General features: G+C 44.2%; 1 protein-coding gene and 1 pseudogene across 2 annotated transcripts in view; one reads left to right on the forward strand and one right to left on the reverse strand.

Moving 5' to 3' along the window:
* The window catches only part of LMTK2 (lemur tyrosine kinase 2), a 111,128-nt gene that overhangs the window by 58,891 nt on the left and 25,601 nt on the right, over positions 1-26,636 (reverse strand). For both annotated transcript variants that reach the window (XM_021935663.2, XM_003895719.4), the window contains exons 2-4: positions 16,437-16,564; positions 12,479-12,623; positions 1,684-1,757 (exon numbers count right to left, since the gene is read on the reverse strand). In XM_021935663.2, the coding sequence (XP_021791355.2) occupies positions 1,684-1,757; positions 12,479-12,623; positions 16,437-16,564 (347 nt within the window). The remainder of the gene's footprint in view (positions 1-1,683; positions 1,758-12,478; positions 12,624-16,436; positions 16,565-26,636) is intronic.
* LOC103882736 lies at positions 23,556-24,617 on the forward strand (annotated as a pseudogene).

Raw genomic sequence — 26,636 nt, forward strand, 5'->3', positions numbered from 1 at the left:
CTCCCACTGAGTTGTCTAACAGCCGACTCACATCTGACATAGCAAAGGTGAACTCCCGATTTCCTCCTCCTCCTCCCTCTCCTGCAGTGTCTGTTGCATTTCAGTTGACAGCAACTCCGTTCTTCCAATTCATCAGGCCCTCAGCAGTCAACCTGACTGCCTTTCCTCCACAGTCCAAGTCTCATCCCCCCTAAGTCTGCACCCACATGCTCTCGTCTGAACATCTGTCTTGGGTCCCACCACTTCTTGCTGCCACACCGCTACCATCCAGGTTCAAGCTGCCTGGGCCTCTCCCTGGATGCCTGTAGGAGCCTTCTAGTCCATCTCCTCCCTGCTTTTACCTTTCCCCTCTATGACTTCCAGAGTGATCCTTTTAAAAATGTCACTCAATTACATCACGATCTCTCAAGCACCAGAGTATTTCCCTGTTTCACTCTGAGTAAGGCAGTCTCTAGGCACACAATATCCCAGATCACCCGCCTGCCCTCTACCTCTCTGAGCCCACCTCCCACAACTTGTCTGCTGTGTGACCCTCCCAACTAGATATCTAAGCCTTGTGAAGACAGGGTGTTGTTTTATCTCTCATACAGGACTCCACTTAGGTCAAGATTTGATTCATCTTCCTCCACATCGTGCCCCTAGCACCAGTAACAATGGCTGCTACGTAACAGGTTTTGCTGAATGGTGCGGAAGAGAACTCATACAGTTAGGAGGACATGAAAGATATAGACAATGCTGAAGGGAAGGAGAGGCAGCAGCAGATGGCTGACTACTGGGAAGTGCATCCTCCCATCATAAGCACCCTGCTTACGATGTAATCCCTACTCCATTAGGAACCTCTCACAGGGCACGACTGCGGTACTGTGGAAATGGGTGTAGATTACTCCTTCTGAGCCATCTACGATAAAAAGATCAACAAAGCATTGTTACTACAGGCCACTTGACAGGCTATGAGACAAGGCTAGTTCTTCATCATGGTCTTCGTTGTAAGACTGTATTTACAGTTCTAAAGTGGCTTAAGTGCTATAAGGGGAAGGGATTAAAAAAACAATCTAACCTGAGGAGGATACAAAGCTGAAGCTGCTAAGATTCCAGGTTTCTTTTCCCTTCTTACTTTCTTATGTCAACAATTAGAAAAGTCTCTGATACTTTTTTTTTTTAAGGCCTTTGTTATGGTCAAAATGTTTGTGTCCTGTGTCCTCTCCAAATTGGTAAGCTGAAACCTAATGACCAACGTGATGGAGAGGAGGAGGGCCTTTGAGAGCAAATGGGATTCGCATCCTTCCAAAAGAGGTTCCAGAGAGCTGCCCTGCCCTTCAACCACGGGAGGACGCAGCAGGAAGGTGCCACCTTCACCTGATGCTGAGTCAGCCAGCACCTCGATCTCGGACTTCCCAGCCTCCAGGACTGTGAGAAATAAATTTCTGTTGTTTATAAGCCACCCAGTTTATGATATTTTATTATAACAGCCTGTAAGCCATAAGACAACCTTCCCGGAAAAGGCTCGACACACAGCAAGGCTGAATCTCACGCCCCCACGCTGCCACAGGGGGAATGGGAAAACTCAATTAGTACTGCAGGGCCACAGGGCACATGGAACTCCACACAACATAATTCTTCACCGCCCTGCATTGAACACAGTATCATTCAGAGGGAAACAAACAGAAGTGAAGAGCATCTTACCTTTCCAAACCACCCATTTCCAATCTCCTGTATGTAGTTCAGACTGTGGCGGGCAACCTGAGACTTCAATCCCTCTGTAGAGAAAAAAACATTAAAAATGAAATGTAAGTATCTAACTAAAATAAAATAAATATTAAATATACAATCTATAAAGCAGAAACACATAAAGGCTTGTGCAAATAAAGGTAGGAATATATACATAAAACACCTCTTTTAAACGAATCATGCCAAAACAGCTTTAGGCTTTAAAACTGACAATTTTTTTAATGACTTTCCGGCCAATTCTTTAATAACTCGCATTGTTTTTTTCCGATCCAACTACTCTCATGTAACCACCAATCACCATGCGAATGGCCTTTACTTAGTCCTTATTTTCATCTCTCTTGAACAGCTCACCTAGACATATGATTAACCCTCTTAAACTACTCTCCTTATTTTTTTAAAAGTTTTACTGAAGTATAATCAGTAAAGTCCACATATTTAAAGTACACACTTTGATACACATTAATATTTGTATGCACCTGTGGAACCATCACCTAAATAAAATATGCAACATCTCCATTACCCCCAAGTCTTCTCATACCCACTAGTAATCCCTTCCACCTGCCCCCATCTCTGCACAACCATTCACGTGCTTTCTGCACTATAATTTGCATTTTCTAAACTGTTATGCAACCAGAATCATACGGTATATACTCTTTTTTCGACGGTATGGCTTATATAAATTATTTTAAGATTCAATCAAGGTCTGGAGTATATCAAGAGTTTATTCTTACTTTTATGACAAAGAGATTTCCCCTGAATGAATATACCACAGTTTGCTTATTCATTCACAAGGGGATGGACATTCATGTCGTTTACAGGTTGAGGCTATCACAAATCAAGGTGCTATAAATACATGCATGCAAATCTTTGTAGGGACAAATGCTTTCATTTCTCTTGAATAAATACGAAGAAGAGGAATGGTGAGATTATACGGGAGGTGTCTCTTTAACTTTTCAAGAAGCTGCCAGCTGCTTCCTAAAAGATGACCAGCACATGAGGGTTCCAGTTGCTCTGTCTCTTTGCCACCACTTGGTGTAGTCAGTCTTATTCATCTTAGCTATTCTAAAGGGTACGCAATCTTACTTTTCATTTTTATTTTCCTAATGCCTAATGATGCCAAGTCCCTTCTCATTTGCCTATCTGCCATCTGTATATCTTCTGAGGTGACATATCTATGCAAAGCTTTGCCTCATTTTTATTGGGCTGTTTCTTATTGAGTTTTGAAAGTTCTTTCTATCTTCTGAAACCAAGTCCTTTCACAAATACGTAATTTGCAAATGTCCATGACTTGACTTTTCATTCTCTTAACACTGTTTTCCAAAACATTTTAAATTTTAAAATCTGAATTTGAATTTCCAAAAAGTAATTTTGAAAAGGTCCAATTTATAAGTATTTCCTTTTGTGAATGGTGCTTTTAGTGTCCTATCTAATAAATCTTTGTCTAACTAAAGATTATAAAGAGTTTATTCTAGAAGTTTTATAATTTTAGGTTCTACATTTAGGTTTATGACGCATTCTGAGTTAATTTTTACATATGGTGCAAGGTATGGATCAAAGGTCATTTGTTTGCCAATGAATATCCAGTCGCTCCAGCACCATTTAACTGCACCTGTCGAATTAACTGACAGAAGTGGAAACGGTGACAGCAGTGGGAATGGTGGAGCAGAGACATCTCCTCTGGCAGCCGTCCCTTCCAAGAAACACTGAAAGATTGTTTTTAAACTGCCAGTGTCAACCTTATAAAAACTCTAGAAGATGGTCAAAGATTTACAGCAACCAAAGCGAGCCAGGAGAAAGTCCACTGACACAGGGTAGAATATCTTTGTAGCTTTAACTTACCCTACCTTCCCCAATCTCCCTCCTCAGTGCAGCCTCAGTCTAAAAGATGACCTGTGTTCCCCGGTGGATACCAGGGTCCACAGGAAGCACAGTGGACCTTATTCCCAAGGAACTATGTTTGTCTTGACCTAACTAGGGTTGCCCTGAGGAACTGCCACAAGTGGTTTCTCTTGGTTTCACAAAACTCACAATTCTATCAGGATGGAGTGGTCACATATTCCTCGAAAACAGCAAAAGGCAAATGAGAACAAGCTACTGCCACCTAGGGCAAAAAATAACAGTCAAGACCAACAGTACACATGCTGAAAGCTTTGGCAGAAGAGCTGGGGAGTGAGATTTCGGAGGAGAAAGGGGGCTTTGGAAAGCTCCCGTGTAGAAGGGAACCTAGATAGCCACGTGTATGCTCAGGGCAGGATGCGTGCTCAGAAAGGCTAAGAAGAACACAGGCTTTCAGCTGGGGCTGGTCTCCAGGCCCAACACAAGAAGGAAGTGAAGGCTAAGGCAGGGTTATAAACGGCCTGGCTAGGTGTTGAAGGAGTGCCCTAACAGAGCCAATCTGCAAAGACCTAGACATTATTTTTTGTTTTCTTTCTTTACTACTACTTCTCTTTTGCACATCACATTATTCAAAATGTCCAGTTTCCAACAAAAAAATTATGAACATGCAAAGAAACAAAAATGTGGCCCATTCACAGGTAAAAATGAACGAACGGAAACTGTCACTGAGAAAACAGATATTGGACTAATTATTAGATATGACTTTATTTTTTATTTTTATTTATTATTATTATTTTTTGAGACGGAGTCTCTCTCTGTCACCCTGGCCACAGTGCAGTGGCACAATCTCAGCTCACTGCAAGCTCCACCTCCCGTATTCACACCATTCTCCTGTCTCAGCCTCCAGAGTAGCTGGGACTACAGGTGTCCGCCACCACGCACAGCTAATTTTTTTTTTTTTTTTTTTTTGAGACGGAGTTTCGCTCTGTCCCCCAGGCTGGAGTGCAATGGCGCGATCTCAGCTCACTGCAGCCTCTGCCTCCTGGGTTCAAGTGATTCTCCTGCCTCAGCCTCCCGGGTAGCTGGGATTACAAGCATGCACCACCACGCCTGGCTAATTTTTGTATTTTTAGTACAGACGGGGTTTCACCAGGTTGTCCAGGCTGGTCTTGAACTCCTGACCTCAAGTGATCCGCCCACCTCGGCCTCCCAAAGTGCTGGGATTACAGGCGTGAGCCACGGCGCCCGGCCACTAATTTTTTGTATTTTTAGTAGAGACAAGGTTTCACCGTGTTAGCCAGGATGGTCTCAATCTCTTGACCTTGTGATCGATCTGCCTGCCTCGGCCTCCCAAAGTGCTGGGATTACAGGCATTAGCCACTGCGCCTGGCCTAAGACTTTATTTTTTTAATTAATTTTTTTTTTCTTTTTTTTTTTTGAGATTCAGTCTCGCTCTGTCACCCAGGCTGGAGTGCAGCGGCACAATCTTGGCTCACTGCAACCTCTGCCTGCCGGGCTCAAGTGATTCTCCTGCCTCAGCCTCCCAAGTGGCTGGGACTACAGGCAAGCATCAGCATGCCTGGCTAACTTTTTTTGTATTTTTCATAGAGATGGGTTTCCCCATGTTGGGCAGGCTAGTCTCGAACTCCTGACCTCATGTGATCCACCCACATCGGCCTCACAAAGTGCTGGGATTACAGGCATAAGCCATCACACCTGGCCTAATTTTTTTTCTTTGAGACAGGGTCTCACTCTGTCACTCAGGCTGGAGTGCAATGGCGCAATCTCTAAATGCAACCTCTGCCTCTCGGGTTCAAGTGATTCTCCTACCTCAACCTCCTGAGTAGCTGGGACTACAGGCACAAGCTACCACACCTCTAATTTTTATATTTTTTTGCAGAGATGGGGTTTCACTATGTTGTCGAGGCTGGTCTCAAACTCCTGACCTTGGCCTCTCAAAGTGCTGGAATTACAGGCGTGAGCCACCATGCCCGGCCTAGACAAGACTTTACATCAACTGTAGTGAGTATGTTCAGAGAGTTAAAGGAAATGATGGACAAAGAACCAAAGGAAACCAGGAGAATGAGTTTCCCCAAAATAGAGAAGAATTTCTCTAGAAATTCTAGAAGAAGCTTGACTTGAAAAGCACAGTTAAGTGTTTCAACAACAAATTTGGGCGGACAGAATCAGTGAACTTAAAGATGGATCAAATGAAGTTACCTAGTCTGAAAAGCAGAAAGGAAAAAGGATGAAGAAAAAGGAACAGAGCCCAAGGAACTTGTGGGACACCGTCAAATAAACCAAGAGACATATTATCCATTAGAGTCCCAGAAGGAGGTGAGAGAGAAAAGGAAACGGCATGAATCTACACATTCAAAAAACTCCAAGTAAGATAAACTTGGTCAGGCACAGTGGCTCATGCCTGTAATCTCAACACTTTGGGAGGCTGAGGTGGGAGGACTGCTTGAGCCCAGAAGTTTGAGACCAGCTTAGGCAACACAGTGAGATTCTGTCTCTATAAGAAATTAAGGCCGGGCGCGGTGGCTCAAGCCTGTAATCCCAGCACTTTGGGAGGCCGAGACGGGCGGATCACGAGGTCAGGAGATCGAGACCATCCTGGCGAACACAGTGAAACCCCGTCTCTACTAAAAAATACAAAAAAAAAACAGCTGGGCGAGGTGGCGGGCGCCTGTAGTCCCAGCTACTCGGGAGGCTGAGGCAGGAGAATGGCGTAAACCTGGGAGGCAGAGCTTGCAGTGAGCTGAGATCCGGCCACTGCACTCCAGCCTGGGCGACAGAGCGAGACTCCGTCTCAAAAAAAAAAAGAAATTAAAAATAAATTAGTCAGGAGTGGTAGCATGCACTTGTAGTCCCAGCTACTTGGGAGGCTGAGGTGGGAGGATCACTTGAGCCCAGAAATTGAGGCTGCAGTAAACCGTGATTGCACCACTGCAATCTAGCCTGGGTGACAAAGCGAGACTTAAAAAAAAAAAAAGTAAGATAAACTCAAAGAGATTCACACTGAGAGACAAACTATAGAAAATCAAAGAGAGAATCCTGAAAGCAGCAAGAGAAAAGCAATTCATCACGTACAAGGGATCCTCAATAAGATTAACAACCAATTACTCAAAAGAATCCGTGGGGGCTAGAAGGCAGTGGGATGACACAGAGAAAGTGCTGAAAGCAAATACCTGTGAATTCTATATCTGGCCAAACTATCTTTTAAAAATGAAGGAGAAATTAAGACGTTCTGAGATAAACAAATGTTTAGGGAGTTTGCTGCCAGTATACCTGCCATACAAAAAAAGCTAATGGGAGTCCTCCAGGCTGAAATAAAAGGACACTAAACAGTAACTCAAAGCCATCTGAAGAAATAAAGATCTCCAGTAAAGGTAACTATATAGGTAAATACAAAAGCCATTATTACTTTATTATTGGTGTCTAACTCCTCTTTTCATTTCCTACACATTTAAAATATGAATGCATTAAAAAAATTATAACTGTGTTAATAGGCACAAAATGTATAAAGATATAATTTGTGACAACAACATAAAGGGATGGGACTGAGCTGTATAGGAGCAGAGTTTGTGTGCTGTTGAACCTAAGCTGTTATCAATTCAGAAGTGTTATCAATTTGGGATGTTAATTGTAATCATTGTAATCCCTAAGAAAACATCTAAAAATACAATCTAAAGGGAATGAGAAAGGAATCAAAATGTACATCAAAAAATTTTTCCTTGATTACAACCACTACAGATTATTTTGTTCCTTCTCCCACTCCCACTGGTTGACTAGACTAGACTTATTAAAAAAAAAAAAAAAACTATCAGAATCCCAGTGGCCTGTTTTACAGAAATAGGAAGGCTGGTCCTTACATTCAGTTGGAATTTTAAGAAATCCCAAATAGGCAAAAGGATTTTGAAAAAGAAAAACAAAGAAGACTCATATATCTTGATTTCAAAACTTACTATAAAACAAAAGCTACAGTAATCAAAATGGTGTGGTACTGGCATAGGGACGGATATACAGATCAAGAGTCTGTATCAAGCTGGACATACAGCCGAGAGTCCAGAAATAAACCCAAACAAATATGGTAAATTGATTTTCAAAAAGGGTTCCAAGACAATGCAATAGGAAAAGAACAGTCTCTCAAACACTGTTAACTGAGACAACTGGATATCTATGTATAAAAGAATTAAGGTGGATCCTTACCTCACACCATATAAAAAGAATTAAATCGAAATTGATCAAAGAGCAAGAGCTAAAACTGTAAAACTCATAGAAGACAACAGAGAGACAAATCTTCATGACCAGGGATTTGGCAATAGTTTCTTAAACATGACACCAAAAGCACAAGCAATAAAAGTAAAAAACAGATAAACTGGACTTCATCAAAATTAAATTGGAAAACTTTTATGCATCAAAGGACACTATCAAGAGAGTGAAAGAGAATATACAGAATTTGAGAAATATTTGCAATTCACGTTATTATGACATGATTATGATTAAGAGAATGGTATTGGGACAAGAAATACACAAATTAATGACAGAGAATAGAAAGCCTAAAATAGAACCATACACACATGGAGGCAGAGAGAAAAGGAAGGATCAGTGAATGAATGAAGCTGAAAAACCACAGCAATCTATAAGGAAAGCTGAAGTTGGATTTCCTCCTAACACCATCCTCAAAAATCAACTCAAGATGGGTTTTATATCTAAATCTCAAAGCAAAAGCTTAAAATATTTTTTAAAAGGTATTATTTTAATCACAGAATAAGAAAGAATTTCTTAAGACCACAAAAAGTTCTAACTCTAAAAAGGGCTTAAATTTCAAACTCTAAAAAAACTATAAAATTTACTATATTAAAATCAGGAACCCTGTTCATCAAAAAATCCTTTTTTGTATATGTGTGATTTTTTTTTTTTTTTTTTTTTTTTTAGTGTACCATTTTGATTCCCCCTCTTCATTTCCTTTTCTGTAAATTTTTTAGTGGTTACCATGGGGATTACAGTCAGCATCCTAAATTTATAACAATCCAGTTTGAATTGATACCAATTTAGCTTCAAAAGCAAAGGCATTATCCATTAGATACTCAACTGGCAGGAATATAAATTGGTACAACTCCTGCAGAGGGTAAGCTGGCAAGACCCATCAAAATTATAAACACATGCACTCTTTGACCCACTTTACGAAATGTATTCTACAGATACCAGTACAACAACCACCTGCAAAACAACACAGATACAAGCTTTGTTTGTTTTCACATTAGAAACAAGCCAAGGCCGGGCGCGGTGGCTCAAGCCTGTAATCCCAGCACTTGGGAGGCCGAGACGGGCTGATCACGAGGGGTCAGAGATCGAGACCATCCTGGCTAACACGGTGAAACCCCCGCCTCTACTAAAAATAATACAAAAAAACTAGCCGGGCGAGGTGGCTGTCCCAGCTACTCGGGAGGCTGAGGCAGGAGAATGGCATAAACCTGGGAGACAGAGCTTGCAGTGTGCTGAGATCCGGCCACTATACTCCAGCCTGGTGATAGATGGTGACTCCGCCTCAAAAAAAAAAAAAAGAAACAAGCCAAATATCCATCAACAAGGGGCTGTTTAAATAAACTGTGCTAAACTATACAATCTACATAGTACGAACCTAGAAGCAAGAATACATACGCTTTAATGCCATCGATATGGAAAGATCTCCAAGGTACATTGATAAGTGAAAAAAAGCAAGATGCAGAATAATGAATTTACCATGACACCTTTGAGTTAAAAAACAAAAAAAGGAGGACTATGCACGTGTGTGGGTGAGGGCATATAGATATGTCTGTACCTACCTTCCTCTAAATTTTCCTGTGAACCTCAAACTTCTCTACAAAAAGTCTTTTAAAAAACAAAAAAAATTAAAGTAAATGTAAATGGGAGTGAGGGGAGATACCTGCATCAACAAATTCTGGAAAGGTGTATGAAAAAACAAGAACCAAAAGTGCAGCTGTTACTTAGGGAAGGCAGCGGTGGAAAATAGGTCAGATTTAAATACCACAGGGAGGCCTTCCAATATATATACTCTTTTTTCTTTTTCTTTTTGAGACGGAGTCTCCCTCTGTCCCCCAGGATGGAGTGCAGTGGCCTGATCTTGGCTCACTGCAAGCTCCACCTCCCAGGTTCACACCATTCTCCTGCATCAGCCTCCCGAGTAGCTGGGACTACAGGTGCCCGCCACCACACCCAGCTAATTTTTTTTTTTTATTTTTAGTAGAGACGGGGTTTCACCGTGTTAGCCAGGATGGTCTCGATCTCCTGACCTCATGATTCACCTGCCTCGGCCTCCCAGTGTTGGGATTACAGGCATAAACAACCGTGCCCGGCCTCAATATATACTTTTTGTAATGTTATGGTTTTTGAACCAAGTGAATATATTATCTATGCAAAAAAATAAAATACATTTAAAAAAAGAAAAAAAATGGTAGAGCTTGTAGACTTGCTTGTATGTGGTATATCTTTTTCATGTAATATATCACAAATATCTTTCATATTCAAATACAGTTCACCTTGATCCTTTTATAGGAACACATAAATCTCCACTGTATCGATTGACTGTAATTTAGCAAATCACATACTGACAGACATTTAATCTGTTTCCATCTTACCCTGCCAAACAACGCTGCAATAAATTCCTTTGTACATGCATATTTGCACACTTGCCCAATTATTTCCTAAAGATAAATTACTAAAAGTAGAACTGCTCGATCAAGAGTCAACATATCTCATATTTTGATACATGTTGCCAGACTACCCCTCCAGAAAGAACATCTTCAGCAATTTATAGCTGCACTAATCGTAGTGGATGAGACTGCCTGCTGCCCTCCACATGCTCGCCCATCACTACCTGGTATCATTTCTTTTCGTCTTTACTTATCTGCTATCAGCTTAAGTCTGCACTTCTTTAATTAATAACGAGGTTACTACAATTATTGACCATTTGAGATTCTCCTTTCATGTCCTCAGCTTATTTATTCTAGTAGCGTGTTACTTTTTCTCCCAGATTTGTTTGTACTTTTAATATGTAACCGCTTTTAATCCTGTTTGTAGTTTACAAATATTTTTTGCGACTGTGTCAATCTGTGTGTGGTGTCTTTTTCTATACAGAATATTTCATTTTCGTAAATCAGATTTGGCAGTATGTTCCTTTATGGATTCTGGATTTGATGCATGCTTGGAAAGGCCTCTCATATCCCAAGATGATAAAAATATTCTGAGGGTATTCTATGCAGAGAAATTTAAAATTTCTTCCTATGAAGAGGGATATTAGGGTACACGGCTTTACAAAATTACAATGGCTGCCCAGGTCACCATCATTTCTTTTCTGCCCACATCTGACTGTGCTCCCATCCATCCCCAGTAGATCCTGAAGAGAAGCTGTCTGTCTGTCCCCACCTTCCTGACCAGTGATGGCTCTGCATCCTGTGACTTAGGTGAAGACAACCAGAATGTCCCTCCAAAGGGTTTTCTTTCTGGTCTGAGGACAGAGAGAAAGAAGCTCCTTTCCTCTATGGTTATAAAACTACAAGGGAATGAGTGTGGAGCTGCTGGCAGCCAACCTCCCTACTGAGCAGAGAAGCTGCCTGAGAGATTCAGCAGATATGCAAAGAGAAGAGAGAATCAGAAATCAATTAAAATGCTGATGGTGTGCCAGGCCCTGGTTCTAGCTGTCTCCAAGGTCAGCTGAACCCCTGTTCTTCCTACGCTCTGGGTCCATGTGTCAGAAAATTCCCTTTTCCACTTAATCTGATCTGAATTGGAATTCAGCTACTTGAAATGAATCCACGGGTGATCAACTGTGGGCCTGTAAAAGCTCTGAGAAGGCTCTAAAGGTTTTTCTTAAGTATAAAGGAAAGCAAATTATCAAACAAGCAACAATAAAATATTTCCATTTAGAGTAAGTATACTTAAGTTAACCCAAGAATATATTAGACCTCCTTCTAAACTTCATTATTTTGGTTGGAGTAAGGGTATTGTTATTTACAGCAATTAAAGCTAAACACTTCAGGTTTTTTTTTTTTAATGTTGCAAAATCTATAAATTTAAATATATTCTTACTTTACATATATTTAAATGAATTGCACCAGCTATGTCATGTTTCATCTGGTTTTTCCTTGTAGTCATGCCTGCCTGCAGTGGTATCAGTTCAGGGGTTTATTCTGCCCTAAGCAGAGCCCACAATGCGTGTCACACCGGCAAAGGTAGTCCTAGCACCTACAGACTTACACAGCCTTCTTGCGGCAATCTCAGAAAACCCTACTTCTTGAACCTACTTCTTTTGTCAAAGCAAAAGCTTAAAATATTTTTTAAAAGGTATTATTTTAATCACAGAATAAGAATTTCTTAAGACCACAAAAAGTTCTAACTCTAAAAAGGGCTTAAATTTCAAACTCTAAAAAAAACTAGTCACATTCTATTTTTTCACAAGACATCAATTAACATAGAATCAAACCTCTATCTGAAGAAGCTGAGAAAAGTCAACCTGATTAACATATCCAAACATTCCTCTCCTACCCAAACGCAGGGCATTCAAGTGGAAGCCAGCAGTGTCCTACTCAGCAAGGTGAGCCGTAGCCAGAACTAGCAGAGAAACCAGCTCCAGAACACAGCCTGGGAGTTCTGTCCAGGTGTTCAATGTCAATGAATCAAAGAGATGCGTTTTATTCTCATACCAGACCCAGGGTCCAGAAAGGAGAAGACAACGCTACTGCAGGAATACAATGGGCCTGACCACTAGAATTCAGCTTCACTGGGAGCAGAAGGAAGAGAAATAAACCAAAGAGGAGATGGGCAGTCCAATATTTATGATAGCTAGGCTCCCACTCTCACATCTCAGGAACAACTCATGACAATGTGGCATTAGGCTGTATGGTCTTACCTACAGAAGGCTGGAATTGCGAGGGAGCTGGGAGAGAAATATTTGGTACTGAAAGTGTGAAGACCTCTGCTGGGGACTGAACAGAGGGGGTATCTTCTGCTGGTGGTGTGAAATCTATCTCATCATCAAAATTATCTTCAAATTCCTAAAACGAAACAGAGCATTAAAAAACCATTGGCTAACACTTAAAATAGGAACATATTTATGCACTCATTTGGACCTTGCTGCCACAATTTTTTTCTTTCCAGTTTGTACTTAATGTTAAGTAAAAAACATATGTAATTGTGTTCTCTGACTCCAAACAGCAGAATACGTAAGACAGGAAAATAAATTACACATATTTCATGTAACTTTTAAAACTGTTAGTTTGAAGTTAAATGCAATGGAATTTACACGAAAATACTCTTCTAGGCTTAAAAATTTACTTTTAAATGACCCTACAGTTTAAGCAATTCTTTTTTTTTTTTTTTTTTTTTTTTTTGAGGCAAGGTTTTGGTCTATTGCCTGGCTGGACAGTGGCTGGAGCATAGTGGCATGATCATGGCTCACTGCAGCCTGAACCTCCAGGGCCCAAACGAGCCTCCTACCTCAGCCTCCTGAGTAGCTGGGGCCATAGGCATGCATCACCACGCTACGCTAATTTTTTGATATTTTTTTTTTTCTGTAGCGGCAGAGTCTTTGTTGCCCAGGCTGGTCTCAAACTCCTGAGCTCAAGCAACCCTCCTGTCTAAGTCTCCCAAAGTGTTAGGATTATAGGTGTTAGCCTGGCCAAGCAATTATTTTAAAATTACTACTTTTGTGACACGATTCTTTGCCTACTGAATCAAAATAAATCATTTTATTTTAAAGTTGTATATGCATTTCTAATTGAAATGTGATTTCTATTACAATAAATGTTGAAAGACTCAGAAAAGATATTTTTAAGTGAGTTCTATTTCTCTGAAAAGAGTAACAATGGAAACATTACTAAACTAGCTAAAAAAACCACCAGGATCTGACCCACAAAGGTCACTAAAAAAAACTGGCTTTCTAAAGATGACAACTTTACAACTCTGGATGCAGCCAGGTGAAGTGGCTCATGCCTGTAATCCCAGCACTTTGGGAGGCTGAGGCAGGTGGATCACTTGAGCCCAAGAGCTCTAGACCAGCCTGGGCAACATGGCAAGACCCTGTTTCTACAAATAATAATTTTTAAAAATTAACCAGGTGTGGTGGCGTGGGACTACTGGAGTAGTCCTAGCTACTCAGGAGGCTGAGGGAGGATTGCCTGAGCCTGGGAGGTCAAGGCTGGGTGACAGAGCAAGACCCTGTCTCAAAAAATAAATAAATAAATAAAGTTGTGGAAACCTTTTACATGACGTTTGGTGGGAAGCTATCGCAACTCTTCCTGTCACCATTCTGGTGAACTGGTATACCTTGATATCCATGTCAATTTACCATAGACACAGCCAATTATCAAGTTATTCATCAAATCATTTGTTCAGATAATTAACATGTACCACCCCTCTAGGCACCACAACAGAAGCTGGGAACAGATCAGCGAACAAGACTGTTCTCCACTGAACGGTCTATGAACTTTTATTTTCAATTTTTCTATCACCTCTTCTAGCCCCGCAATCCAATACAAGAAAGAAACTAAAAGTTACAATGGTAGATTTCTCTAACACTTGTGTCTCCATATGCATGTGAGAAGACATTATTCTCATATATGTTCTCCAATGCATTAAAGGACATTATTGCTATTTGTATTGATGGAGTGGGAAGCAAGAAAAATGAGGTACTGTAACTTCAGTCTGGGAGGGTATTTTTGAACAAGAGGAAATCCTTCAATTTTTCTTTTGGACATTCCTAAATAGGGCTCTCTCTGTAAAATGATTTTGTCCGTTGCTCCTACCTTAAAATAATGCCATTCAAAATTTGGCAGCAGCATGACGTACCACTAGATATACCAACAGATGATTCTCCAGATTCGGACCAGGTAACGTATAAAAATAAGAAAAATGGCCAGGCACGGTGGCTCACGCCTGTATTCCTAGTACTTTGGGAGGCAGGGGTGGGAGGATCACTTGAGCCCAGGAGTTCAAGACCAGCCTGGGCAACATGGTGAAACCCTGTGTCTACAAAAAATATAAAACTTAGCTGGGCATGATGGCGTGTGCCTGCAGTAACCTCGGCTACTCAGGAGGCTAAGGTGGGAGGATTGATTGAGCCTGGGAGGTTGAGGCTGCAGTGAAGTGTGATCCAGCCTGGGTGACAGAGAGAGACCCTGTCTGAAAAACGAAACGAAGAAAAATGAGATAAGCCTGGGTCACTTTTAAAGTTTTGCCGCTGGCTGTCTGGATGAATGTGGGCAAGTCACCTGTGTTACCAGACTGTAGCCTCCTGGTCTGTAGAATGACTTCCATGGACCATCAGCTCTAAAACTGCATAGCTTTAAATCTAGAGAAAGCCAACAAATCACAGATGGAAATACTCTTATACAGTCGCACAGACTCTAGAGCTGGAGAGTGCTCTAAGACACTGCGGCCCCTGTGCCAGCACTACCGGGGAAGCTCAGTAACAACACAGATTCCTGGCTCTCAGATGAACTCCCGCATTCAATCCTGAGATTCAAAAAGCTTTGCATGATCCAAGGCAAGAACGAGGCATCATGAAATGTGAGATGGAGACTGGATTTTGGTATCAGCAACACTGATCAGGCTTTATCTATGTCCTGAAATGGCCAGGTTTCTGTGCAAAGTCCCACAGCAAGACTAACAAGCAAGGGACACAAACTGTCCACCTACAACTGTGCCCCTACTACTAGTGCAGTCAGCAGGGGCCACAGCAGTATCTGTAGGGGTTCTAAGGCCTAGGGACTGATTGCTGTGAGTAAAACTCTATAGGTCTGGGGCAAAATCTTCTAAAGGAACTGATCTCCACCAGTGTTTTCCGACTGCCCTCCTGGGTTCTCAGCCCTCTGTGTGTATATGGCCAGTGCTGACCCAAGAAAACAGCATATCTCTGTTTCTCCTCAGGGCTACCAGAAGGCTCGGGGTAAAGACAGCACACACAAACAGCCATGAGGTTCTAAAGACCAGGGCCCCATGTCCAGGGAAAACAAGGCTTTAGCCAGAAGACGACCTTTTTTTTCCCCTCAATTTGAACCACTGGCCCTCCAGACTCCTGGGTCAGTCCTGTGCGGTCAACAGGGAGCAATATTAAGGACTATTTTCTCCGCACACCTGCATTTCTTCCTTCTTTCTCCCCATGTATTCCTTTATGACAAGTATTTACACAGGTCGAATACACTCCAGCAGGCATGCAGTAAGTTCTAGAGGCCTTCCCGGCTGCTTCACTGGTTGATTCCACTGTCTGCTGCTACAACCAGATCTTCTCTATTACCCTCCCTGGCCAGGACTTTACAATCGCAGCCTCCTCCTCCCTGTTAGGGAACTCGAGGTTTCGATGATCTTCCTCTCTCACAAAACACACTGGGGGATCCCTTTGCCTCAGTAACCTTGATGACCACAAATTCACCAGCCTACAGAAGTTTGGGGGTGGAGGGGAACAACCATCTTGCTCTTCCTCATAGGCCTTATGGACAGTAAATTCAATCACCACGCTTCACTCTTCACTCAGCAAAAACCTCAACTCACTACAGGCAAGTGCTTACTGTCAATAATGGAGGCGCAGCAAACTACAGCTGGTGCACCAAATCCAAACCTATTTCTGTAAATAAAGTTTTATTGGCACAAAGCCATGACCATTTGTTAACAGTGTCTATCCTGGCAGAGCTGAGTTGCTGTTGTAGAGACTGTGTGGCCCACATATTCACTAAGGTAGAAAATATTTACTATTTGGCCATTAGGGGAAAAAAATCTGCTGATGTCTGCTCCCAAAGGACTGTGCTATCCAGTTATTCTATGGAAAAACATACTGGAAGACCATTTTAAATGTTCCTACCCTCTGTGCTCACCTTAAAGTCTATTTCTGGGTCCTTACAGCAGGATACACAGTTTGCAATTAACGCTATTAATATTATTAAACTGCACACACACAGGATCACAAAAGATGAGGAAACTTCTGCAGCAGGTGGCGCCTCCCCTGGAAAGAGAGAGAAATAATATTAAAAAATGTACATTCCAAAATCAACTTTAATTAGTGAAACAATAGTTTCCTCTACATACAAATGGGTGCAAGGATTAATAAAATAATGCTCGAGAAAAAACTGATGATCCATCCAGGATAAGAAGCTGTTGTTTCTTTGAAATAATTTAGATTTACAGAGGAGTTACAGAGATAATACAGAGAGTTCGCATACACCCTTCACCCAGCTTCCACTAATGCTAACATCGTACATTACCACAATATGCTGATCAAAACTAGGACAGTAACGCTGGTAACAAATGTTATGAAGTGAACTTCAGGCTTTATTCAGATTTTACTGTTTTCTCCACTTTAGTCCTTTTTTCTTTTCAGGATTCAATCCAAACTACCAATGTTGCATTTAATCACCACGTGTCCCTCAGCTCCTCCAGTCTCTGACAGGTTCTCGTCTTTCCTTGCATTTCATAACTCTTGACACTTCTGAAGAGTGCTGGTCAGTTATTTTGTGGAATGTCTCTCAACTGGGGCCACCCAATGTCTTCTCAGGATAAGACCAAGGTAGTTAGAGAATTCCAGTGGGGTGAACTGTCCTGCTTGCACAGTAGGGTGCATGACCTCCGCCTGGTGAGGTGACCTTTGATCCCGTGGGCCAGGTGGCTCCCACCAGGCATCACCAAACCACTGCAGGCCTACCTTTCCCTTCTCATACTCTATTCCTCGAAAGCAATGCTGGCCCACAGGGAAGGGACATAAGCTGTACTTCCTGGAGGGAGGAGTGGTAGAGAGTCTGCAGACACAGGTTAAAAACCCTCCAGTAATTAGTAATATCAGGGGGAAGAAACTTTGAGGCTATGCAACTGCCTGTTTCTCCTTCAGGTCTTGCACACCAGTTTTCTGCATCTGTCAACACATCTTGCCGACAGCAATTACTACTGTGATGTTTGGAAGGTAATTTTCTATTTCCCTCGTTTCTTCTACATTCGTTATTTAGAATTTTGTAAGGAAGATTGGTCCCCTCTCCTCCCCTTATTTATTTTATTCAGTCACGTATATACTTATGGACTCATGGATATTTATTCTCTGGGCTGTAATCCAAAGTCATCATCACTTATTTTGTGGCTCCAATGGTTCCAGCCTTGTCCACTGGGAGCTCTGTTAAGGGGACTCCCGTATCTTTTTGGCACGCCCCATCCTTCCCTTTTTCTCCAACTCTTCCTTACTTCCGGGCACTCCTCATATTTTCCCTACTCTGCTTGAGAACCAGCCATTGCTCCAAGGAGCCCTGGTCACGATAAGCAGGGAGGGAGGCGGTCTGCAGACTACAGCCTGCAGCCTGCTGTTGCGTGGGGGGCCTCCCCGGACTCCCCAGAGAAGAACGATTTCTACATCTTTAAGGGGCTGTTGGAAAAAAAAAAAAGAATATGCCAAGGATACTGCCTGTGAGCCACAAAGCCTAAAATATTTTACTGCCTGGCCTTTTCTCATCCCTATCTAGAGCATAAAGATTTTTACATCTTATGTTTAGCAAGTTCTTCGTTATCCGGAAAACATCTTATTCAACTAGGGTACTTGTGAAACTTTTCTTTGTCAGAGCAAACTGTTAAAGTCTCAGCTACTGGAGTTTTACTGAGAAATAAACTTTTCCTTAAAATCCTCATTTATGACAGGCACAGTGAGCATGCCTGTAATCCCAGCACTTTGGGAGGCCAAGGTGGGAGGATCACTTGAGCCCAGGAGTTTGAGACCAGCCTGGGCAACAAAGTGAGACTCCATCTCTACAAAAAATAAAAACAAAAAGAAAAATAAAAATGAGCTGGGCGTAGTGACACATGCCTGAAGTCCCAGCTACTCAGAAGCCTGAGGTGGGAGGATGGCTTGAGCCTGGAGGAGGAGGCTACAGTGAGCCATAAGCACATCACTGCACTCCAGTCTGGATGACAGAGCAAGACCCTGTCTCAAAAAATAAAAATTAAAAAAAAAAAAAAATAAATCCTCATCTATGGCTAATTAAGTGTTCAAATGCACCAAAAGGAAGGCAGAGAGATAAATTAATGAGGCTATTTTTTTCTTAAATGAAGCTAGGGTACTTGAAGAAAAGAAAAACTAACCCAAACTCCTAGGTGAGCAAAACACATTCTTGAATCCAAAATAAGCTTCAGTGAATCAGGGAAGTCTAAAATGAACTGCAAACAGAAATCAGTTCTTTTTCAATAACAAAAGGTCCCTTTGGGAAAGCAATGCTGAAACACCATTGTTACAAGCGGGCTCAGTCTGTGCTTAAGAATAATACAGTTAACCAAGGGGTGTCGAGAACCTCCAAGTTCTAAATCAACAAAGTCTAAAACAGAGGAAAGCCCATACATTTAACACAGGCGGTAACTAGGTGATTCCTCTTAAAACCAATCTGGAGGAAGTCAGCTTTCACTGAGAACAAGAATTCCCTAACTACAGACACACTTGTGTCCATCTGGAAAACCTAAACTAAGTGAGGAGCTTGAGCCACGGAGAGCCAATTCTTATGAATGAAGACCAAGAGGGACAATTTTCTTCTCTTCCTCCTTGCAGTGAGCTGTTCACTCATCCAGACAAGTGAAGCCTGTGCTTCCCCACTGGAATTTCTTCTTTTTTTTTTCTATTAAGAGATGGGGGCCTCACTACGTTGTCCAGACTGGTCTCGAACTCCTGGGCTCAAGTGTGCCTCCCACCTCAGCCTCCCAAAGTGCTGGGATTACAGGCATGAGCCACTGCGCCAGACTGCTGGAATTATTTCTTCTGTGCTTCACTCCCCTGATTCACAAAACAAAAATTAAATGTGACTCCTGAGAATTATATAGCAAAGCACTTTCACATTGTTTTTTACTGATTTTTTAAGATGCATTTGGATGGTTAAGGGAGAAGAGAAAGAAAAAGACGACGTAGTTTGTCCACTGCATCTCTGAAGTTCAGCTGCATCTCACACCTCAGATTAGTTTAACTGGCAGCATTTCTTCTTTTTAGTGGTACAAAAATAAGGGTGTGACTTATCGTCAACCTCATTTGACATTTGATAAAATACAGTATTATTTCATTTGGTCATCGCAACACCTCTGAGGTAATATGACCAGCTCCACGTCGCAGATGAAGAAACTGATGTGTCCATGAACCCAGGTGGGACAGTGGCAGGCCAGGCTGAGTTTAGGTATGCCGGGTGCAAGCTCCTCTCTCCTCAAAACCACACTGCTCCGCCTCAACGTGGTTGACTTTTAACACTGAAAAACAGCCCACTGTCCTTTGAACCCAAGTCTGTCATTAATTAGGGTAGTTTATCCTTCTTCAAACTCTGCAAAGTTGATCTGGAATGACTTTTTCCTCTCTTGCACCCAGAGTTTTTCTTTTTTTTTTTTTTTTTTAAATCATCACAAACTACCCATTTATTATACAACTGGATAAGGACTGCATGAATGCCAGCCCGATTATCTGATTCATGAAAGTGTTCTCTGTGAGTCACTAGATAGGCATGAAGAGTATAACCAGGTTAAGAACAATGCACTATGCCAAGCTTTGCCCTAGCTCTCTGCTATACTTACTTCTGCTAGGGGCTGCAGGGCACCTACTCTCCCTTAGATTTCCTCAGTGTGAACCACACTTATTCAACCCCAGTATTTAACAGTCCCATTAAAACTAATGCCTGAGAAACTGACTAGGTAGCTTCAAGTAGACATTTTTAGTTACCCCTTTTTAAAACTTTAAAGTATTTTTATTTTGATGAGTCCAAAAGCACTGTGCTTAAAAAAAAAAAAAACAAAAAAAAAACTTCCATAAAATGAGGAAATCACACATAGCCTGGAAGGTGAGACTGGTTTGCAGAAACCACAGAGAGGAAGTAAATTCTAGACTTGCGGAACCACAAATAAAATCCCCATACCGCCGTGGTCAAACTAGAAACCAGGCCCTGACACAGTTCCTGACTGCAGCTGTTAGAACCTGATTAAGACAGACAGCTTTCTTTAACATGCAGCCTACAGCATTGAGAAGTGCATAAATGAGCCAGTCACCTACTAAGGAACATCGAGAACAGGCGTCACCATACATTTAGGCAGCTTTTCCCATTACAAATTGAGAGCAAGCACCACTTGAGGTCTGGGGGACTACATATGCTTCACCCAAGACACTGATTAAAAAATACCCAGCATCTCTACAGCACATTCTGTGAGTTTTCATTTAATAGTTCTCAAAGCATTTTAATAGCTATCTAGAACTTGATTTAACAAGCAGAAAACTTGAGAAACTCTAAGAGGTAGGTACAAATTATCTGTTTTAGAGACAGGTAATTTGGAGAATGCAATTTCTCAGTAATGACTCAGGGTAAGCCAGGAATACCACCTATTAATTCAACCATTACAACTCCAGCCTAATTGTCTGATTCATGATCTCTAGAACCTCAGATGAAACTGGACCCATATGTAATTAACTAAAGAGTTGTCTGTGAAGCCATTTTTGGATTCAATAAAAAAAAAAATTAAAGACCACAGATAAAAAGAAATGATGATCAATGTCTAGCTCCATTAGGGATTACAAAATGCTACATATTCTAATGCTGTCATCCCTTGTTCAGTCACTAGTGGATATGCTTTCGTAAAGAGAAATTTCCTCACACTTACTATTTGGTCACTCAGTGGTTCAAGTTATAAGGAAAAGACAGACTAGATACTTAAATCTTTCTCTTTCTTTGCCAGTTTTAAAAAAATGAGTTGGTGGTTGGGCACAGTGACTCATGCCTGTAATCCCGGTGCTTTGGGAGGCCGAGGTGGGGGGACCATGAGGTCAGGAGATTGAGACCATGCTGGGCAACATGGTGAAACCCCGTCTCTACTAAAATACAAAAAATTAGCCAGGCGTGGTGGCGCATACTTGTAGTTTCAGCTACTCAGGAGGCTGAGGCAAGGGAATCGCTTGAACCCAGGAGGCAGAGGTTGCAGGGAGCCGAGATTGCACCATTGCACTCCAGCCTGGCGACAGGGCAAGACTGTCTCAAAAAAATAAAATAAAATAAAATAAAAAAGAGTTGGTTCACCAGCACCCTCTGGCAGTGACCAGTTCGAAGAGCTGCTATCACTGTTTTGTGATATCCTTATGAGCTAATGAATTTAAAGCACCCACAGGCTTCCATCTGTTGTGGTTGTTCTGATTGACATTCCCATTGTCCTGTCTCTAGGAGGCAGGGCCTCTAAAGGGGTTTGCTCCCAAGCCCTCCCACAAGGTCCCAGCAGGCCTGGGTGGAGTTCTTGCTCCCTGGGATGTTCCAAGCATATCTTGTATAGTTTCTGTTTCAGACCTCCTATCAATCATTTCCCCAAATAGCCTTGGTTTCTTTTAAAGTGAACTGCTAATGTAAAGACCCCAGTTTCAGGAAGTAGAGCTGCTTATTCACTGCCGGTGTCACAACTACCTTAGAAAACAATGTATCACAGTTTTGTAACATTGAACTTTGGCACCCCTGTGGTCTAAGCAGTTGCCCTCTTCGGGGATCAGGAAACTATGGCCACTGGGTGAAATCCTGCCCATAGTTTTTGTTTTGGTATGGCCTGAAAGCTAAGAATAATTAAGAATTCACGTTTTTAAATCATATTTTTAATCCAAAATAACATTTTATTTGACATAAAATAACATTTTATGACACATGAAATTTATATCAATAGTTGGTAACACAGAAAGACATTATGTATCTCCTGATGGAAAAACACATCACCACCTATTAAACAGTACTGCCCAAAACAAGCAAACAAAAACAATATCAAACCTGAATCTAACCAACCACCTAGATCCAAATGTCAATATGTAGGAAACACTGTGAATAGTGAAACATGTTAAATACCACCGCAAGAATGTAATCGGCAAAATACAGGTTGTGAAAAACACTTGGGGAGAAAAGCCTAGGAAACTGTAAAAAAAGAAAGATGAAGAGAGGGAGAGTGGTGAACATTAAAAGACTAAAAAGACCTACCCACCAATTCCAACATATGGATGTTATTTGAATCGTGATTCAACCTATTTTTAAAATTATGACATTTCAGGCTATTGGAAATCTGAACACTGACCATATTAAGAAAATGTAATTCATTTCTCCTTGGAGTGATAATGGTCATGTGCTTGTTTTTAAATGTAGTCCTTATCTTTTGGAGATAGTGACCTACTTAATGATGTCTGGAATTTGCTTCGAAACAGCACCAGGGTGTGGAGGAAGTAGACGGGGGCAGCATGAAGGAAGATGGGCCGCATCTAATTCAGGCTGGGTGGAAGCTGTGTGGGAATTCATTACAGTGCCTATGTCTTGCATGCTTGAAGCTTTCATTTATTAAATGAATTAAAAAGTTTAAATGGAAAAAAAGCAGATATCATAATTTATAATCCATATTCTTGCTTACTTCTGATACGGGCATTAACGTGCTAGGGCTGTCATAACCAAGTATCACAAACTGGGTGACTCAAATAACCAAAATGTATTCTCTCAGTTTTGGAAGCTCCAAGTCCAAGATCAAGGTGGCAGCAGAAAGGGCTCCTTCTGAGGGCTGTGGTGGCAGAATTTGTTCTAGGCCTCTCCTTGCTTCTGGTAGCTGGCTGCCTTTTCTCTAAGTCTCTTCCCATCATCTCCCCTCTACATGTGTCTGTGTCCAAATTTCCTCTTGTTACATATAAGGACAGCAGTCACACTGGATGAGGTCCACCCTCATGACCGCATTTTCACTTGATCATCCCCGTAAAGACCCTCTCTCCAAATAAGGTTACGTTCTGAGGCATCAGGGTTAGGGTTTCCACGTATGAATTTAGGGGGAACACAATCGAACCCATCTCTAGCATAGATGTTTACATGAAAACAAGGGCGGAGCGTTCTCGGCGCGGAGCGGGCGGCTGCAGGGGGCAAGGGGCGCGCTGTGCAGGCCGGGGCCGGGAGCGGGGCCCAGCAGGAGCGGAGTCGGGCCCGGGAAGCCCGGCCGGGCGGGGAGCAGCCATGGCGCCACAGAGAGTCGGGGCCCGTGCCGCTGCAGGTGGCCTGGGCGCCCAGTAGCCAGGCGGGGCAGGAGCGCAGGCAGCGGCAGAGGCAGCTGCGCCCGCGCCCCGCGCCCGAGCCCAGGCGATGGTGACACATGCGGCGGTGGCACCACCTTCGGACATCACCTCGTGCAGAAGGTAGGCCTCGAGGTGCACCTGCTACCAGCCCAACCGCCGCGAGACTTGGCTCTTCTCCGGCTTCTCCACCGGCTGGAGCTGCCGGCTGCACGCCGACTGGACCGAGCTCACCAACTGCGTGCCCGGCGTGCTGGACAGCCGCAACTCCGCCGCGCTGCGCACGCCCAAGAAGTTCTACTACATCACCCTACTAGGAGACCCCATGTCCCGCTACCTGAGAGAGTGGCGCCATGTGCAGAGGGGTGCCACGTGGAAGACGTCGTTGCACATGTGTGACTCGCGCACGCGCACGCCCACGCCCGAGGAGCTGCCGCCCTACTAGGAGGGCACGGACTGGTCGGGCTGCACACTGCACGAGTTCATGGACTGCCGGTACAACCTGGCCAACAACCGCCAGGTTCGCATGCTGGCCGACCTGAGCCTGGTGGCCTACTACAACCTGTCCTTCATCCCCGAGGGTAAGCGGGCCCAGCTGCTGCTTGAGAGCATCAAGAAGAACCTGCAGGGCATGGCCTTCTTGGGCCTGACCGAGTTCCAGCGCAAGACGCAGTACCTGTTGGATCAGATGTTCAACCTGAAGTTCACCCGGCTCTTCATGCAGTACAACAGCACGCGGACGGGCGGCGTGGAGGTGGATGAGGACACCATCCGCCGCATCGAGGAGCTCAACGACCTGGACATGCAGCTGTATGTCTACCCCAAGGACCTCTCCCAGCAGCCCTACCAGTACAAGCGGCAGCTGGAGCGCAGGGAGCAGCGCCTGAGAAGCTGCGAGGAGCGCCTGCTGCACCGGGCCAAGGAGGCGCTGCCGCGGGAGGACGCTGAGGAGCTGGGCCTCGTGCCCAACGAGAACTACATGAGCCACATCATTGAGAAGTGGTAGTGGCGGTGGTGGCCACGGGGAGGCCTCTTGGGAAGTGTGGGGGGTAAAACAGGACAGACAACAGGTCCACCCAAGGCTGTCACAGGAAGAGCATCCCAAACCTGCTCCACAGAGGTAGCTGCATCCTGGGGGGAAAAATAAACAGGGATGCAGTGGGGCTGGGCGGGGCTGGGGGCTTGAGGAATCAACAGCTGCAGCCAGTGGGTCAGAGGAAAGCATGCTCGAAGGATGCCACGGGCAGGGCAGGGCACGGCCTCCAGAGCAGGTGTTGTGCCTGCTCTCCTGGCCCCCTTGGATTTATCACGAAAACTGAAGGTTTGCACAAGAGACGAGGACAGTGGAAAGTGGACCTGTCAGGCCAAGAGTGTCTCCCTCACCAACTATTCACACAGCACTTGCTCTTAGCTCCTCTGTCCAGGCTACTAGGAGTGAGACCAGCTTCTGGCAACTGCCCCAGCTCCAGGCTCCAGGCTCCCCTTCTGGCTGCCCCCAATGCCCCAAGGCCTGGGGAGCCCCCAGCTCACCCATGTGTAGCTCCCTCAAGGTCAGGGCCCACCCCATCTGAGGCACAGAAGACTTGAGTCCAGCCCCCAGGAAGCCCACTCCCCTCTCTGGCCCATGGTCCTGCTTCATGCTTTGGGTCCCAAAGCTGATGTTCAGGCCCCACCCACTCCCCACAGTCCTCAGACCAAGGAGGGGTTTGGGGAGTAGGCCCAAGCTGCATTGCCGGCCTTCTATGGACCGACTGGCAGCCCAGGAGTGGGGAGGCTTTGACCAAGGATGCTGCCACTTGTGCCTGAGTCCCTGGCTGGCCTTTGGAGGTGACCACCCAGGCAGACCTGGATCAGATTGGAAGGGCTGGGGACTGAGCACTCCCCTGCCACTGTTCTCCTTTCTGACCCACTGGGATTTGCTAGCAGGCTGCCCCAGCCCCATCACTAAGACACGTACTCAAGAGCTCAAATACCACTGCTGCCACCAGCGTGTGGATTAAGTTCATCAGGCTTCCATTGGCTGGAGCGTGGGACCATAACCCCTGCCCAGGAGCCATACCCTCGGACCACAGTGGCTCTGGATGGCCAGGAACAGGAACTCGAGCTTTCAGATTCTCAACTAGCCTTGACAAAACAGCTGTAGGTGGCCTCCCTGACACCAGATACTCAGCCCTCTCCACCCTGGCTCTCCTTGCATTTCCCCATGCTGCCCACCCCCTGGCAAAAGGCTGGCCATGCTCTCTGTTCCCAGCAGCCTCACAGGGTTCCCCACTGGCTGCAATGGCCCTACTAAAAGCCATGTTGCATATCCGTTGTAAGCACGTGCCCTGTGCCCTGTCCCCTGTCCCCATCCCTTATGCCTAGGAGGCCAGGCTGGTGTCTCTACGAGGGCCCCCACAGGCGCCCTGGGTCCCCCAGAGAGCAGACTGGTGTGCTCAGGCTGCAGGCTGACTCAAAGGCAGGGCAGTGGGCTCTGCAGGTCACTTGGCTGGGGTTGGCGGGGGCCCTCTCTCCTGCCCCAGCTTTCACTCAGCCACCGCAGCTGCCCCACCGTGGGGTGGAGATGTGGGTCACCACGGGCTTGGGAGCAAGTGTCTTCTGCAGCACAGGAAGGCGAAGGTGTGGTCAGATGAGGTTGCTACCCCTGGAGGTCTGGCATAAGGGCCCCACCCTCAGGCCTCCTACACTGGCCTCATTTTACTTTGGGGTCCAAAGACAGGGCGGTCAACTGGGCAGGGTGGGCAGCGTGCCAGCCCAGCACAGCGCCACCTCCCTGGGTGGATGCATCACACTAAGGAAGTGAGTGCCAAGGGGATGCAGTGGTGTGGTTCTTTCAAAGGGAGCTCAGGGTCAATGGGAATCTGCTGGGACACTCAACACTAGGGTGGGTGCACTCCTGGGAGGAGGAGGAACATGTTCAGGGGAGTGTGGGGTCTTGCACAAGCCACGTGGGGCACCTTGGCCTCCCGGCAGGAGGTGGACACCCAGCCAGAGGCCCTGGCTCAAGGTGGCCTCACCTGGCCAT

Source organism: Papio anubis, chromosome 4 (assembly GCF_008728515.1).
Source record: "Papio anubis isolate 15944 chromosome 4, Panubis1.0, whole genome shotgun sequence".
NCBI lineage: Eukaryota > Metazoa > Chordata > Mammalia > Primates > Cercopithecidae > Papio > Papio anubis.